Source organism: Oryzias latipes, chromosome 14 (assembly GCF_053564925.1).
Source record: "Oryzias latipes strain Hd-rR chromosome 14, Olatipes_Hd-rR_3.1".
NCBI lineage: Eukaryota > Metazoa > Chordata > Actinopteri > Beloniformes > Adrianichthyidae > Oryzias > Oryzias latipes.
This window is the reverse complement of record NC_136250.1, coordinates 18193379-18211983: the sequence shown is the minus strand read 5'-3', so window position 1 is coordinate 18211983 and position 18605 is coordinate 18193379. Positions and strand designations below refer to the sequence as shown.

The window sequence follows — 18605 nt, the reverse complement described above, 5'->3', positions numbered from 1 at the left end:
GCATGATATGCTGGTAGATGCTAGAAAAATATCTGGATTGTTGACAGCATAGTGCTGCAATAGCTGTGACTGTCAACTACATTGTTTATGCTGCAATTACCAAGACTGAATTCAATCAGTTAGGCCAATACACTTTTTTATTGCAATTATGCAAAAGACCTAACAGCTCTCTGTGTGGTGAGACGTGATGTGCAGAAGCTTATATTGATTACTTTATTTGTAAAATTAAGCCTTTAAGAAGTCCCTGTCACTCAGCCTTCACTGCTTCCTGTATCACATGGAAGCACTGCACCCTCCTGAAAATAATAAGTCTTAATATAATTGATGTAATATGCCACACGCAACAATAAGGTATAACATCTAATCACGTTAAGTAGTCATTGCCAAGCTGTAATTAAACTGTTTGAGACAAGTGATTACCAACCCTGACAGAGAATGTGAATATATAATAGAAGTATTATGAAAACACTAATACCCCATAGCTCTAATTGCGAGGCATTTTTTACTTATGCTGATTGCCTTGTATGGGTTATTATCGCATTGACCAGTACGTGCAGGGAAACCACACAAATAAGGCAACATGAAACCCTCTTTCACTTTGTTATGCTCCACTACACATTGTAATGTTAACAGCGGGGCCCTGCAGTCTGACTGGGCTAATGGTGTGCCATCCCGTCAGGTCACGCGCCCAAGCAGAACATGCAGAGAGATTGTTCACATCAAGCCTGTTGGCAAAATCTCCAAAATGCATTAAGCTGTGACATTATGCTAAAGTTGTTTAAATACGACTGTATGCTCAGCGGCTAATGAATATCCCGTCCCTCTTTGCTTCCCCCATTCAAGCCTGTTGGGATGAGTGTCTGACTTTCTTTACTGGAGTGCTGGAATTAGCTGTTACAGCCTCAGATGAAAGATGAGTGAAAAATAAATCGGGGGCAAAAGACATGCAGATACAGACTTGAGCAGCAGCACAGATCAAAGCTGCTGGTCACAAATTTGTCTTAACACCTTTAAACTCACAAAAATTTCCAAACCTGCAACTAATCCAATTCACAACTCTTCACAGAATTTACTATACTGGACAGAGGGTGTTCAAGATGGGTCCCAGAAACTCAGATATTTGTGAGCACTGTGATAGTAATTTACCCAGCAGTTACATGAATGCACTGTGGTTTTATACACCAGTCTAGACTCTCTGGCAACAGGTATGTACTTATCTGTAAGTCTGGCTTAATGTAAAGTAAAATCTGTCCAACACAAGAGGCCTCCAACTATTATCTGTTTGCTCACCGTTAGACAGAACAATAAAAAAAAGACATGCAGCATAGGCTGAAGCACCATAGCATTATGTTGTTGTTTTTTTTTACTGTAAATACTTTTTTAGCTTAGTTTTGTTCTTTTAGGAGGTTTTTATTTTGGTGGGGAAAAAAGAAATTTTAAAGCTGTCAGATATTATTTTTTTAATTTGTGGCAGCTGGAACATTTAATGACAATCAATAGACCACAGCAGGAGAGCGAATTATTCTCAATGTGATCTGTGGTCTAACAGACATTTTCTTTTCATACCTCTTAATTAATTTCATCAAACATCTAAACAGGTTTGCTGCGCTGCTGGTCTGGCCACCGGTCAAAGGCTCTCGTTTCTTTGCTGCCCCACCTTTTCCCAGAGAAATGCCAACTTGGATCTCTATGTTAACTGACATTTTCCTTTTCTATAATGTGGAAGCATTTGCTATATATGAGAACTGGACTGAGTGCCCCTACCCCCCTCGCATTCCAAATAGTAAGGACTCACTGGTTCCAAAAAGCCAAAAAAATCTTGTAGACTCCTATTGAGAAGTAAACAGCTATTACTCTATCATTATATTTGTCAGAATCACCATTCTTGCTCTACTACCTGTTCCTTTTGGGGTCACGGGGCTGCCGGAGCCCATCCCAGCCATTCGTGGGCAAAGCCAGGGGACATCCTGGACTGATCGCCAGTCTGTCGCAGGGCCACAAATCACACACCCATGCACTCTCACACCTAGGGACTATATAGAGTAACCAATTAACCTATGAAGCATGTTCTTAGATGGTGGGAGGAAGCCAGAGTCCCCAGAGAAAACCCGTACATGCACGGGAAGAACATGCAAACTCCACAAAGAAAGATGTTTGGTGTTCTGTTTCTGGTCCCCCAGTCAGGACTTGAACCGGGAGCCTTTTAGCAAGAGCGCTAACTACTGCGCCACTGTGCAGCCTTAATATGTTCTTGGTAACCCTAATTTTTTTAATGATATATTTTCTTTATTGCAAGTTATTCAAGTTATAAACTGACCAATCAAATGCCTCTATTAAAAGTACCTGGTTCCAGATGGCCCCCACCTCGAACATTGGAAACGTTTGATAGATTCTCCTGAGCCTTCTTTCAGTGGCGAGTTGTTACCATAGAAACATTGACTCAGACTGACTCAACCAAAGACTACTTACTGACGTTGTTTGGCTCCAACATAGTGGCGTCCAAATTGCGAAAAAATGGTGACTGAATTTTCTATGGGTGACATCTCACTAAGTTCAATTCTTATAACTTTGAAAACATTTTATATTAAAAAGGACATGGTCAGGATGCATACAACACTTAACCCAAAGTCATGTAGCTTTTTAGCAATTCTTGTAAAAAGCCAGCTTTATTTGTGAGATGAAGAAAATGCTGTCTCTTTAAGGTGCTCGAAAACATATCGGAAAGTCTGTTTATAACTCAGCACAGCATTATGTCGTCTCCACTCCTAAACTCCAGAGGTAGTCTCTGATAAACCTTGCTCTGTGAGGGACAAGCTTTATCATGTAGGAGTATAGAGTCTTGTCATGGACTGCGGATACATGGGATTGCCACTGGTTGCAGAATCATATCTGAATATCTGTCTTATTGTAATCTGCTGCATACATCTGTTCTTGATTGAATGGTAAGGGCCTCCAGGCATAACTTCCTGCATAGAATACACCCTACAGTCTAAGTGCTGACAGGGTAAAAAAGCTCAACACTCCGCATTAAATGAAAATTGGCTTTTGGATTTGAAACTTTAAGTTGCCCTCTCACTTGGGCCCTGTCCAGATCAACCCTAGAATGCCATTTCTTGGAGCACACACATACTGACTACTGTACCAGGGCCAGTGCTCACAGGTGCTGCCAATCAGGTACCAATCAGCCCCCTGATTGGCACTTGGGGGTGCCAGAAGCTTCAAACAAGAGTCAACAGCAAAAGCAATATCAGCTCTTTGGCAATGACTAAGAAGATTTGGCAAATTTGATTATCAGTCCAATCCACATACTGTGCTCACAATAATGCATTTTTACTAATAAATGTAGCATTCAAATGTGAAATTAGCTGGCTTTCTAGTGATATAATAACTGCAGTTAAAAATAAGAAAGATTCTTGCAAACAAAAATTGTCTTACTTTTCCTGCTAGGTTTCCACTTTTTTTTTTGCTTCTTAGTAAAACCTGGTTGCCTTTGCCTGCCTGTAGGTGAGATAATCCCCTTTCTGTGACTTGTACTTTTCTAGCTGTTCTCTAAACACAGCCGGAAGCACATCTCGCATCACTTATAGTGCAAATCCCCCAAAAGGCTACACACTGGTTAATACCTTAAGTTCCCCATTTTAAATGAGTAAAACCTGTCTTACTTTCACTATACATTGCTGTGACTTATATTATTTAATTCCTTCTAAACAATATTACAGTGCAAGACAACTACACAAAGATGCAAACATCTTTTTGGATTTATAATGAACAGGACAAGCTTTTTTGTGTCTAAACCTCGGTTCTTTAAGATTTTATTATTTGTGTGAAGAAATTTCATCCCCTTCAGCACATGTAAAAATATGTACGTATGCAAGGAAGACTTGGATGTTAAAAAGATCACATTCCATTATGTGTGACTGCAAATTCTCAAAGTTAAAATGGGTTTATTCATCATTTATTTTTCTTCAGGCCATGTCTTTTATTTACATCACCATCAGAATTTTAACAAAATTTGCCATATGACAGTTTTATTCAATGTAAAGATCTTAAAGGGAAATCTTTTTGTTTTTTTATTTTAGTGCTACATTTCCATTTATATAGATTAATTTCCTAGCCTTATACATAAAATAAAGGTGGAAAAAAAAGTGAGAACTGTTCTACATTCATGGAGATTATTAGATGTCTATACGCAACAATCCAATGCACAACTCGCATCTTGTAATAATGCCTCTCACAATCCAAAGAAATGGAGATTTGGTTAATGAGTTTTTGCAGTTGACCAATTTGGTTGCTAACCTGCAGGTCATTAAATGTCTTTTTGTGGTTCTTTCCTAATCCTAATGGATTGTTGTGTTGTCCTTCAGCAGATGTAAGCTGTTTTGGGTTTCCGCCTTTTCATAACTAAACCAGGAAAATGTGGGTATAGAAAATAGCCAACTAAACAAGTAAAGTGGTGAAGATGAAAGATGCTTTATGGTATTTTACATTTGTTGTCATCAATCTATTTATTTGTACTTGGTTTTTTACCTGTTCCATGGTACAAAGGAATTTAAGCCTTTTTGTAACTGACCGTCAACATCCCCAGTGATTCATGTGCTCCTGTTTTGATATGACTAGAGAGATATAAAATAAGAAGGAACATAGTGTTTTACAGATGATATTATGGAAGAAAGTGAAACATCTGACAAGATTTCTGATTCTCTCAGTGTCGCAAGTTGTAGGGAACTGTCTGGGGATTTCTTTTCTGTTGTAGAGATATCAATGGGCCTTGTAAAAAGAACAAGTGCCAAAAATCCCTGTGGAGTCTGATTTTTAACTCAGGGAAAATAACAATTGATGTGACTCTGAATTTGATGCTGTGTCTTTTGAGAACTTTTAATTTGTAAATTGTCGCTCCTCTATGGGACTCTGTTAATTTCATCCATGTGTAGTTTGTTGAATTAAACTGCCTACAGCTACACATCAGAAATATAATCAAAAATCAACACGGAAAAGTATGAGCTTGTCTCATTTATTGTTCCTTCCAGTTGTACTGAGACTTTTTTTCCCATAGTGCTTCATTATAATAGATGTAGAATGTATAAGTTTGTAAGTTGCTATGGAGCTTCCAGAATTGGTAAAGCTTTCTAGTGGTCCTTTTTTTTTACTGTTTTCTAACTTTATAGTTTTACAAAACAGATTGCTGCCAATTCAAAGTTATTTTGCTGCTTTGTTGGAATTTTATCATATCTCTATATTTCTCTCTAAAATAAAAATAAAGTTTAGGATCAAGCTGAAACAAGTTAAAATAGCTGCACTAAAGATAAGCTTCTGCATTTGCTCCTGAGAAAACATTACAGTTCTTCAAAAGACCACTGGAGGCAGTTTTCAGAAGGGAGTGTTTTCTTATTGACTCTCATTTAAAAAGTCCAGTTTACTTTCATACATGTTGATTTCTAAAGGCCGCTTGATGTTCATTGGATTATTTGTTATTGAAGAAACATTGTAAACCAGTTAATTTGCCTTCAGTAGAGCTGACATTTGTACATTTTAGGGCGTGTGATCTTTTTTCTTGTTTTTTGTTAATCGCATGAACCCAACATAGCTTTGTTGTCCCAACCTATTGTCTTTTTCAGAAAATTGCTGAGTTCTGTGAAGTAAACTCCAGTCAACAGGCTCGTCTCACTTGAGGCTTCATTTTTGTCATGTAGAATACGACGACTGACAATATAGTTTAAACTTTTAATGTGTTTATAACTACAAACTAAATATCTACAAAAAAGACCAACCTGGGTATGAAGACACCGGTGTAGAGACACCATCATCTGACGTACTTTTGTTAAAATATAACTGAGTTGTGTCAATGCTGACTGCAAAGACAGAGCTTGGTCAGCTTGGTGAAATATCTTAAAGAAACCTGATTGGGGTAGATGTAGACATGACACAGAGAAATAGAGAAAACATATAAGAACTTATCAAACCATAAACTCAATTCAAACCTGCTGGCTGTGTTTCTTGGTGCAATGATTTAATAATTTTTGCAGTATCTGATGTCTCATTTTATGTATTTTGCACAGTAGGCTGTGATTGAAAAAAAAGTTTGTTTTATATCCTTTAAGTGGTGGTCACATGTCTACTTGTTTAAAGTGTTCGGAAAATTTGAATAGACCTTTTATTGGCTAAGATAAATACCAACACCCCTACCCCCATGTGGCCATTATTATTACTAACAGGGCAGATCTAAGTTTGGGTTTTTTGGTGGACTGCAGGTATTGCCAGCAATGTACAGGTGGATCAGCCAAAGACAGAGAGGTTCTACATTGCACATGGCTTGTCAAACCACTCTGGATTTTCGAGCCTTTTGTTGTGGAACCTGGTTTATAGAATAACAGATCAAAGCTGCACATCCAGCGTGTCACGTTGCATCATTTACACATCTGTGAAACCCAGATACATGGGGAAAAAATAGGATACCTCTCCTGCATTTATTAATGCAGAACTTTGACCAGAAACAAAGGTTAGGTGGAGGACAGAAATGGCCTCGCTTTTAGGGCAGCATTCAGCGTTTGAGAAGACACAACCTCTCATTAATTCTATTTCTACTTTGAATATTGGGTATTTGCTTTCTTCTATTCACCCGGGCTCGCTCTCAATTCATTAGCTGATCCACTATGAATGTATTATTCCATGCAAAATTGCCATTGCTGAGAGCGGAGTGTTTACCATAGCTCATGAAATATGTATCTGATGAATGGGTGTAAGCAGCTGCCTCATATAGTCATGATGAGGCTACTGTGGCAGCTCCAGTCCCTTATTCAAGGACAGTCCCTTATAGTTGTGTTGATTGTCTTACATGAAAGCTGTGGTGTGCAGTGCAGATAACAAGTTTACCTCAGGGTGTGTTTGTGTATCAGTGATAACTTTTTACCCCCACCCGTATGGAGTTATTTCAGTCTCAATAATCAGAAATGCACACAACCGGTTTTACAAATACACACGCTCCGATTCACAAATGTCATTTTATGCAAACGTGAAAAATAAATTCGGAAATACACACCCTGTGTTTCACAAACACACAGATTGTGTTTCACAAATGCACACTAAATGTTTTACAAATGCACAATAAGTGTTTCTCACAAATGTGCACACTGTTTTTCACAAAAACATTTTAGAAATTCACAATAAATGTATCAGAAATACACAGTAAGTGCTTCACAAACGTGATTTTTAGTTACACATGTGATGTGAACTCACAGATCATTCGAATTGCAGACTGTGCATTCAAAATCCCGTTCTCGTTTGTGAATCTCCCCGTGTGTGTGAGAGATTTTTCTATGGTGAATATTGAGACTCATCTGACGGAGCGGGTCAACTAATGTCACCATTGGCTAGTGAATCTGTCAATCAAACTCATCGGCAAAGCAGGCGGGTTCGCTTTTAGCCAATCGAATGGCCCCTTACACTTTCTCTACGCTTTCTGCAGGTGGCAAAAGCTCCGCCCATATTTGATTCTGTACCAGTCGGTCGTTAGCGTGTTAGCCTTAGCATGGCTTGTCGGTTTATTTGCCTTGGGTTGTCAAAAATTACTGGCTTGTGCAACTTTTCAGTGGACCTGGGAGCAAGGCAACAGTGGTTGAATGCAGTTGACATAGAATCCATCGAACTCTGTACTGGTCATGAGATTTAAAATGAATGTTTCACTCGGGATTGTTTGTACGTTATTCTCTTAGCTTTCATGCTAGCGTCATTTCAACACTCAGACACGGTTCCCTTCGGTCGTGATCATCTGAAGGTGGAGGAGAAAAATCTTTAACTTCCACAGAAGGTTTTGTGGAGAAACTGGCATCACTTTGCTCCGTACCACGCAGTGGGACTACATTACCTCAAGTTCATCTCACTGTCAATCACAGACGCCCAATATACACCTCCCCTGCTCAGCCCAAAGTCACTTTGATGGACCTTAATTTTATTTTTTTAATAACTCAAATGTCATTGATTTTATATTGTAACCATATACATATACACCTCTTGGCCAGGTCACCCTTGCAAAAAAGATCCTCATCTCTCTGGGTTTTATAGCTGGTTAAATACTACACAACAAAAGATGGTCATAGAACAACAAAGTGCAAACATTCACCCTTTATTGCAGAGTAAAATTCAGTGAAAACATGGACAGATTAAAACATCAAAATTTAAGCAAATGTGGGATCTCTACTGATTTGAATTTTATTTAAAGTGGAACTAATTTTCATAACTTCCTTACATACAATGAAGTCCCTTGAACAATACAGCAGTATTGATTTGAACTCTGTCTTACTCCCCTCAGTCTCTCTTCTTCTGTATGTAATTATGTCGCCTAAATTAAGTTCTAAACAAACGGGACAGTAAAGATGTAGGTCCACTCCCACACGGTCTGAATTAAACAATGGATTGATGTCGTCTTGCAGTTCCAACATTTGTGGACCCAAAAGGTGACTGTCCCATTCCAGGACATTGATCCCAGGATGAGGTTCAGCCATGGATCCACTCTCCTCCCATTCTATCTCTGGAACCAGCATACCCTGACAAAAAAAAAAAAAAAAAAAGATACTGTTTATGAACAGCACTGTTTTTTTTAATGTTTTAGATTATGTAGGAACAGAGACCCACTAATAATGACTTATATTGTTTCTAGCAGGCAGACCTCATATCTCCATAACTGTTTATAATTTGCAAATAAGTGACTCTTAACAAAGTAGTGAGATTAGTACAGCTGATGGCTCATAATGCCAAACATTGTGATGCATTTTGAACTTGCAGATGTGCTATTCTTCCTACTTGATTTAAAAAACCAAACAATTTAGGGAAATAGTTTGCACCACACAACAATAATACTTTTCATTCATTTTTGATGAAAATTCCTTGTAGTCATTGTGATTTCATCATACTGTTCTTGATACTTTCCACTTTAGTCGAACTGCACACAAATCAGTTGTCCAGTACAGTGAGATTAAATAAAGCAGGGTTTTTCAACCAGTGTGTGTGCCGCGGGAGATGGTCAAGTGTGCCGTGGGGAATTGCCCTACTTCACTGATCTGAAATCATTTTCCATCTCCAGGAAATCAGCTCTTTGTTAATCCAAACAGGCACTGATAAAACACTGAGTAGTTAGGAATATAAAAGATCTTAAAATGACTTTTTCTTTGTGTTTATTTAATTCTATAAAATACATTTTGATAAGGTTGACAGTACCGTGATTTAGCTGCAGCTATAACCTTGTAAGGAAAAGTCCCGCCCCTTTAACTGTCTCCACCAATCATTCTTGAAGGCTTAATCACATGTCATCAGTCTGACCAATGAGAAGTGGTTAAAGTTTTCACTTCCTTGTTTTTAATTCTGCTGATAAAGTCGCTCAGTTATAACAAAAATACCAGCTAAAGCTTGTCTTTAGCGGTGTAACTTTCCACAGAGTCCGGTGTCAGACCGTGGAACAAGAGAACAAAGGTTGAAAAACACTGAAATAAAGCACTTACCCGGGGATCAGAAACAGGGTTCTGGGTCAAGCCCAAATGCCACAGCTGATTTGGTGTCATGCTTTGCTCCGTCCTGATTGGCTGTCCCACGCGTCACTAAAGACATCCAAACTGGCCTGAATGCGTGGTAGGAAGATGTAATGGCAGCAGAATACGTGATGTTACTGATATTGAGCAAGTCTTGGTCCTCAGGAGAGTGCAGGATGTTGTAATATAAACCAGTAACAGTCATGAAGACATCACACCAGAGGAGCTCAATCCTGTATTTGGAAAAAAGCAAAAAGAAATATTATATTGTCAGATTTATTTTTAATACATCATTCACTTTTATGTATATATTAAAGCATCTAAAACTAGGTTCAACTCACCGTTGATTGTGTGTACACTTTTCCCACAATGAAGCCGTTTGTGTCAGTTGTACGTACTGTGAGCATTAACTCGGCTATGCCCACGTTTTCTCCTCCGTGATCTCCTCTCACCCTGACAATAACATGAAAATCAAGTCTCAAACACATAATTACAAATGCATCGCCAATACGGTACACATCAACTTAAAATGTAATGTTCTTATGTATGATGCCAATAAGTAGAATTTCTAGGTTAGATAAATTGCAGGAGAGGGTTACATGTATCACTGGGGAAAAAAATGAGGTGAGAGAGACTGTTAAGGGGGGGTAAAATGTTATTCACGAGGGGAAAGTTTTAGAGTTGGCTTTGTTTTCAGAGGAGTCTAAAAAAAGTTATTTTATTTTTGTACAAAAAACCAAGTACTTATACTGCCTGATATGTGAATAAAAGATTTCTTTATGAAAAACATGAATACCTCAGAGGTAAGCCATAAACGTTCACAGCGTCACTGAAGAAGGCCAAGTGGGTGTCTGCACAGTTGTTCTCTGCTATCTTCTCAGGTACAAGATCTATGGAATACAAGTACAAATACTTTCAACTGACAGATATTTACAGGGGCAAAAATGCTAAATTCCCAATTGACAGGTAAAACAGTAATACAATAGGATGATAAAATATGAAATAGAATAGAATAGAAAGGTATTTAGGATGTCACGCTTCAGCAATTCCTAGAGAATAAATAAAAACACAACAAACATGGATGGATCATTTAGCTGTCTGAGATTAAATTACATAATTTTCAAATATTAGAAAGGGGAATTTTTTAAAACACTCTTGCTATGATAACTTGAGCTTGTAGTAAAGAACAGCTTTAAAAAAATATCAGAGACAAGACACTGATCACAGGAAGCCTGTGTGTAATACTTACAGTAACTTCTACTCAAATCACTGTTGACAGCAGATTTCTCCCATCCGCCCTTTCTGTGACTACTTATTGACTACAAAACAGCCTAAAAACACAATGTTTGGGATTCTTGTCATTTTGTCATTGGAAGTAAAGATACGGGGAATTTAGTGGCTGTCACTCTGACACAATCTCATAGGGCTGGTCATCACAATGAATACGGGTTCTAACGTTAGAAACGTTAATGAGGCTTCTTTCATTCTCTGTGGATTCATGTATGTTATGTTTAAAAAATGCCGTTTTCATGAATGTCATATGAATTAACTTTGTTGCACATATCCACCCCGTCTTAAAGTCTGGGTTGTGAAAAGACTGTCTAACTTTAACCCGGATCGCGTTTACATAAAGGCAGCACACGGGACAGCTAACTTACTAGCTAGTTAGCATAGCATCAGTGTTTAAACAAATCCCCGTCTCTAAATCAATACTTTTTATTAAACTTTCTGTGCTGCTGTAAATCCGGCATGTTTTCCCCTTGGCTCCTTATGAATCATGTTAAGAACCTACATTGGCTGTATATCTAGCTTGAACCGACGCGCTAGCTTAAACTTCCCTCACACTCACACAGGGCAGGCAGACACAATTTGAGTCGAAAGCCGGCTAGTTTCGAGGCCCCTGGTTGGTTGTAGTTACTCGTGTTGTGTGAAGAGCTGGTATGCCAAGTATAAAACTTGACAAAACCATCATAAGTCCTCCCCCGCTTTCATAAAAAATATGACCGCACAGGCTAAGCTAAGCTAATTTGCGGTGGGGGTACTCTGCAAACGACTCGGCTGCAGTGTTCATAAAGCATTCACACATGTCACTTGGCTAAGGAGACCGCTTCAACTTAGTATTCAATAACATTACAAGATGTACAACGAGGGAATGATAAAATAAGTGCATTACTTACGGGCTGAGACTGTTCCCGTTCTGAAGACCTCTCCGCCATGTTTGCCGCCCGCGTCCTCCCAACTGCTGTGCTGAACAGCTCCCTCCCTCGTCAGTTGAGAGTGAAGAGTGTAAGGGGCCATTCGATTGGCTAAAAGCGAACCCGCCTGCTTTGCCGATGAGTTTGATTGACAGATTCACTAGCCAATGGTGACATTAGTTGACCCGCTCCGTCAGATGAGTCTCAATATTCACCGTAGAAAAATCTCTCACACACACGGGGAGATTCACAAACGAGAACGGGATTTTGAATGCACAGTCTGCAGTTCGAATGATCTGTGAGTTCACATCACATGTGTACCTAAAAGTCACGTTTGTGAAGCACTTACTGTGCATTTCTGATACATTTATTGTGAATTCCTAAAATGTTTATGTGAAAAACAGTGTGCACATTTGTGAGAAACACTTATTGTGCATTTGTAAAACATTTAGTGTGCATTTGTGAAACATAATCTGTGTGTTTGTGAAACACAGGGTGTGTATTTCCGAATTTATTTTTCACGTTTGCATAAAATGACATTTGTGAATCGGAGCGTGTGTATTTGTAAAACCGGTTGTGTGCATTTCTGATTATTGAGACTGAAATAACTCCATACACCCGCCCCATTGCCGTTGACAGATAAGGATTTTAACTTTTTTAATGAAAAAAATGACCTCACCCTGTAATTGATCGTGGGAAATGGAAAAATGTAACACTCATTACAGGCACACAGCAAACAGCCATCTACAACAAAATTATCAGATTTGTTAAAGTATTACTGAGGCCAGGACATCCATAAAGAGCTGTTTGTTAGATGTCAACTGCAGTAATTATTACAGAGCTAGCATGGCTGAAATTATATTGAGTGGTCTAATGGTGTCTGTAGAGAAAAAGCAGAATAAGAGTCTTTTTTTGTACCCAGATGAAGTGGCTCACCACAAAGATGAATGATTGCTTTCTCTGCGTACTCTCAGGCTCATGGGTTGATTTAATTGAGTTAATTTAAACCTAAGCCAGGTAGAAATGGAGACAGAGAGAAAATCTATGCTGTCGATCTATAAAAGCCTTTAGGGCTTCGATCTGGATTACGTAGATTATTTTCCTGTCTGGTCACAGTCACACTTCATTCTTGTCTGTGGAGTCTGTATTCTTTTGTTGAATATTTTTTTCAGATGTAGTGTTGATTGGAGGGTGCATGCGGATACAACAGCCTCAAAGCATCGCCACATTTTCATGTTTGTTTGCACCTTTGGGTAGTGGTTTAATAAAAATTCATTTGATTCAAAATGGGATCAATAAATGGTTGATGTACAAAAATGAAAGGAACTGACTCTGGGAATGCATGTTAGATGCATGTCCTTGTACATCAGTGGAGATACCTGTGGAGCAGCGTCTGCCATACAGTGCAAGAGCTATAAATATAGCCTTCTCACTGTAAAGTAATTTCATTGATGTAGATACCTAATATGGCGAATGCATCACTTCCCATATACTCTCGGAAGAAGCAGTGTACAAAGACTGCCATTTCTCAGAGCAAATTTGATTATGGATATATCATGAAAACACTTTATAATACGACTTTAATAAGAAAGTAGTTTTAATGCAGGCCTTTAAGACCAGCAGCTTTTATGGGATATCAGGGATAAAGTTATTGCTCCTGTCGCACGTGTCATGTGCTTGTAAGCATAGCATCAAATTCAGTTTAATGTGAATAGGAAAAGCAGTAATTTAGAAATCAGCGGATGATAGGGGCATATGATTTTGCCTGCCAACGGGTACAAGGCCTGGCTGCCAAATCACCCTTCAAGGAAAGCCTGAGCAAAGGAGCTTATCTCAATGTGTTGGTCTTTCTCTGCTCCAGCACGTTCGGCCATATGTACACAAAAGCAGGGGCATGATCTCATACGTCTTCCTTGGTCCTGTGTTTGTCTTGCTGTCTTTATTGTGGTCCCTGTGCTCTGTGTACTGGCTGCCTTCCTCTTTTCTGCCTCGTCACTGCCTCAGTCCTTTGCTGCGATATTAGTTCAACATTTCATCTCTTAAGAAAACACCTCATGTCTCTGACAATTTCGAGATGACACACAGCGATTCGGAAAATGACACGATTAGCCAACATTGTTTTGAGCTTTGCTTCTAGTAAAGCTGCTTATGGGCAGCAGATAAAGCTGGTCTGTACATTTATCTGCAACATTTCAATCCCTCTCTGTGTCGTGACAGGACACGTGATACGGGAAGAATAAGACAAGGCGAGGCCAGTCTACTATATTAATTTAAAGTTAAATCCCAACAGCAAAGTTGACTGAAGCGCTACATGCAGTACCCCAGGATCAGAGACAGAATAATGCCACCAATGTTGAAATATTCCATGTACCGGAGTTATTTTTGCTTTGGCAGTAGAACACAGTAAGTGTGTTTCTTTTTAGATATCTGAAGGGCAAACATTTAGAGTTGTCATGCAGAATAGCAGTTTTGAATAAATCTTGCCTTGCTTGCATCACCTTAAACTTTCTATGTACTAACCAAGCCTGACATCACAGAAAATAATGTGATCAATTCTAAAAAGGTCAGTCAGGGTCGAGGTGTTTTTATACAGTTTATACCTATGAAGGGCCTTCATACCAATTTAAAATCTATTTTTTGTTTCATTCTTTGGCACCATTTTTGTTTTTTGTAAATGTTTTTAATATTCTTGTTCTTCAAATCTGTTGTTCAAAATTGTGAGTTGTGCATGATTTATTTTATTATTTGTGTTGCTTTGACCCTTAAACTGACTGCCACTTTGTGTAACACTAACTATGCCATGTCCTTCCTGCATACCTTTTCCCATTACAACAATGCCTGTCACCAAGATGGAAAGGCCACATGGTAGCTGGAGCAACACTGGAGAATTACTGTCTGGCTCCTCACATTTGGTCCAAAAATAGCAATGGTGTCATTCAGACACTCTGTTTAAAACAAACCTCAGTTCCATAAAAACTGGGAATTTCTTTCCTAGTTTGCAACAAAAACCTTAGACTAAATTTATTTAATACATTACTCTCTTTATTAGACATAATCAATAGTTCGTAATGTATTTCATGATCAGTTTTAACCAATTAAAAAAGAATTAAAAATGTGTGAGGTTAAATTAAACATTGTGAAATTTTAAAGACAAATATGTTTACTTCTTGTTTATTTTTAGCGAGATGAGTGGAATTTGAATCGTTAATGTAGCATTGATGATGATAGTGTTTGTGTTACTTGATAGGATTCTATTGGATTGTTAGATAGACTAGCCCATTTAGGCGACTATTGTTGTAATATTGGGCCATATAAATAAAATTGAATTGAACTGTCACTTGCTATTACTATTTTAATTTCATTGATTATTTTACAGTTTCCACAGTTTTTGTGATTGATCAACTCCACTACTTCTCTTATTACACCTAATCAACCCTTACATTTGTACCAGAGCTAATACAGTGCTAAAGATAGTCAGACAGGGTCCAGGTAATACAGTTTTGAGACAGATACCAGCTTGGAAGAGGAAAACGAATACGTACATTGATCTATTTGTCTACAAGTGGATGCATCAGAATGGAGTGGAGAAACGTATTTTCTGCGTCACAAAAACAGCATTCTTCGTCTGCTCTTGATTCACAACAATTTGGATAAAGACATACTCAGAAATGCAATTTTAAACATAATTTTCTTTATACATGTCCTCCATCATCAGAAAAATGGCACAAAAAGAGCATGCTAAAACACAAAAGATATCATTTTCATCTGAGTTGGTCTTTAAGTGACAGAAGAGATTACATCCAACACTGTTCCTGCCCAATGATTCCAAAAACTTTCAAGCATTTCTTAAGGAGAGTTTGACCATTTATAGATCCCAGGAGCTTCTAAAGATATATAGTGTGGAAGATGTAGCTGGCCTCCTTTTGAACCTAATGATCACTGATATTTTTAGATTTTCCTTAGTCTTTGTGTTTCTCTAAACTTGTTTCATATTCACAGTTTTTAGACATATCCAGTGCTCAGTTTTGTGCACTTTTTCCAAAAGAATCAATGTCCTGATTTGCTGAAATAAAGGTTTTAGCTTCTGGACTCCCCACAGTGGTTGCTTTTTCTCTCTTTGTTAGTCTCACTGTTTTAGCAAAACACTGATAAGGTCTCTAGGCAGGTCAGTATAGCACTTTGTAACTTTAAAGCCAAACTGATGCAATATGGCTCGACTTTTAAAGCCCCACCCCCTTAAAAAACATTCTGGTGTTAGTGATGCGTCAAGATTTTCAGTAGCAGAATTCTTTTCCTCATAAACTATTTCTGTGTTGGTGTGAGTGACACATACATCACTGAAGATGAACTTTCTATGACAGGACTTTTAAACTTTTTCACAGCCTGAATTAGCTAGAAAGAAAGCTCTTTTAACCACATTTTGCAGAAAAACGAGATGGCTTCATGTGAATTGAATCTTGATGAGAGCTTAAGGAAGCACAAAACTTCTATGGATAAAACATGCATAATTCACTCATCATGTCATTCTGACAGTTTTTAGGTGTCTTTAGTTTGCATGCATGTGTGCTTACTTGTGTATTTGTTTGTGTGTTTTCCTGTTTTACGTTTGTGCATGCTCCCAGAGGGGAAACAGGCTGTGTGGGGTGTTATCTGCCTCTGCAGAGGGTGACAGCTAATCACCAACCTTGACAAACACTGGGGGAGAGTAGAGGGGGGAGAATGAGGGAGACGAGATGGCGCTGGGTTTGGGGATTGGCATTTGAATTTCACTGAGTTACCACAGAGAGCTTTGGATTCTGTCATCACAACCTCAGTTTGAGTCTGAACCTGTGCTGGACAACCGCACTGCCTCTCTCACTGAAGTAAAAAAACAAACAAAATACATAATCACTATAGGCACACACCAACATAAACGGCCACAGGATAACAAAAAATTAAGTGTTAATTATTAAAGACAGCTCCATCTCATTAATAACCGACCACACATGGAAGATTTACAAGAAGTTGTTTTATTGCACGAGAAGGGACCTACCAAACTGTACTTCATCAGGTTTAGAAACATCTTCCCTTGGAGCATTTGTTTAACTGTGAGCTATTAGTCTATGTAAGATGCATTTGCTGACGGCCTGCCTTGCAGTTGGGCTGATGCATGCTAGGTCTGTGTGAGCTGCTGGTGTTGCCTGTTGACACAGAGATCAGAGGGCTGTGAGAAATGGCGAGATGCTGTCATGAGATGGCGGCAGGCAGGCAGCACTGGGAGTGAGGAGCAGAGACAAGACAATGCTGCAGTCTAGCTTCTTGGGAAAAAACGTGAAGTTGATTTGTACCCTTTAGCTATTGTCATGGCAGGGAAAGACGCCTAATAGGCTACAACAGCAAAATATTGCATAGAAGACATTTACAATGTCTGTACAGAGTGCTATTTGCAGAGCTCTTTAGCTTTGTGTTTTAATGAACATTAATGATAGCTCAGCTTGAAAACCAATAATGGGAATGAAATATAAACCTTTTTCCTGCCTGGTGGTCCACTAGCTATGGCCTGCATGTGGTTTCCGGACTTCCCGCTGGAGCCAGTGTGGGTGGCAGTATTCGAACCAACTGGCGGCTGTCTCGGTAACTGTGATGGGTGTCATGCTTGGGGCTCCCATATGGAGAGACCCTCATCTGCTCGCAGTGTCACACCTCTCTACACTTTGCTCTCTCTATCTGACCCTGTCAGTGAGCTGCAGAGTGACAGATTCAGGAAGAGAGAAACCATACAGGAGACAGAGCTCAGATGCAGGCAGAGCTCAAATCTAGCTATATAAAATCAAAGATAAGTGTCAGATGCTTTTACCGAGCATGGAGCATCAGAGCACGCAAATGTTGCTATCAGTGGAGAAGTTAAAGGTCGCCAGCTACTCGGAATCTTAGGTTGTCATTCCATCATTTAAGAATGCTGTGTACGAGCTGTCAAACTGAGCTGACAATCAACTGTAGATCAAATCACCATTCAGGTGACCATTTGACATGACTGCTGGAGCTCTTTTGTGTTTAGTGAGCAATGTTCTTATGTATCTTCACCACACACAATTTGTGGTAGCCTGTGAACCGCCATGCATCTGTGTTTGACAGTGTGTGCATCTACATCTGTGCACTTATGTTGCGTGGGGTGCTAATGACAGTTGGCATTTGGCAGCCATCAGTGGATCGTTAATTAGTATTGAGAGGTTTGTGGTCGAGGCACAGATTCTCTGTTATCTCTCTAACAGATGTGTGTTTGATCTGCTAACCCAACTTGCACACACTTTTACACACAGTGTCCGTCCAGAGTCATTGGCAGGAATGGATAAAAGTGCAGCAAATTTCAGCCAAAGCTAAAAAGGTAAAACTTCTCATGGACTCTCTGTAATACCAAGCGATACACAATAAACGTTTGTTAAACACTCACTACAATTAAAATACTGTTTTCTGTGTTTTTAACATGTTTTTGTGGAGTTTTCTGATTGATGGAGAACATGTATAAACAAAATTAAGCCCAAAATTGCAGTTCTGGATTTCTTTATTCAAATTGTTGTGAACTCAGGACCAGATGAAAAAATGCTGTTTGAAAAAGCTTGAAGCTGTGACGTAGGTGCTACAGTCAGCAAGCCACCAGCTCCCTGCTGTGCACCATTCCCATGCATCCTCTTGTAGTCAAATAGATTCATGTACGTCTTTGCTGAAATCTGGCTCAAAACTGTACAGCAGATAGATCTCATATTTCTTGACATTATTGTTGCACCAGTAATTCTAGATTAGGGTTGTAATGGGCTGTAAGATAGCAGGAGAGGGTTTAAGCAGATGCTTAATGGGAAATGGGGGTGCCAACAGTCCCACCCACAACTTTTAATGAACTCTTGCAGAAACTATA

At 39.0% G+C, this 18605-nt stretch overlaps 2 protein-coding genes across 11 annotated transcripts in view; one reads left to right on the top strand and one right to left on the bottom strand.

Annotated features, from left to right (window-relative positions):
* The window catches only part of msi2b (musashi RNA-binding protein 2b), a 309333-nt gene that overhangs the window by 147556 nt on the left and 143172 nt on the right, over positions 1 to 18605 (top strand). The gene's annotated exons all lie outside the window — the stretch shown is intronic.
* On the bottom strand, positions 8104 to 11989 carry LOC144983814 (uncharacterized). The gene is made up of 5 exons (XM_078931297.1): positions 11696 to 11989; positions 10315 to 10408; positions 9860 to 9971; positions 9492 to 9751; positions 8104 to 8540 (listed from the first exon to the last, which is right to left on the bottom strand). The coding sequence occupies exons 1-4, from the start codon at positions 11814 to 11816 to the stop codon at positions 9746 to 9748; spliced, it is 333 nt and encodes a 110-aa protein (XP_078787423.1). The 5' UTR covers positions 11817 to 11989; the 3' UTR covers positions 8104 to 8540; positions 9492 to 9745.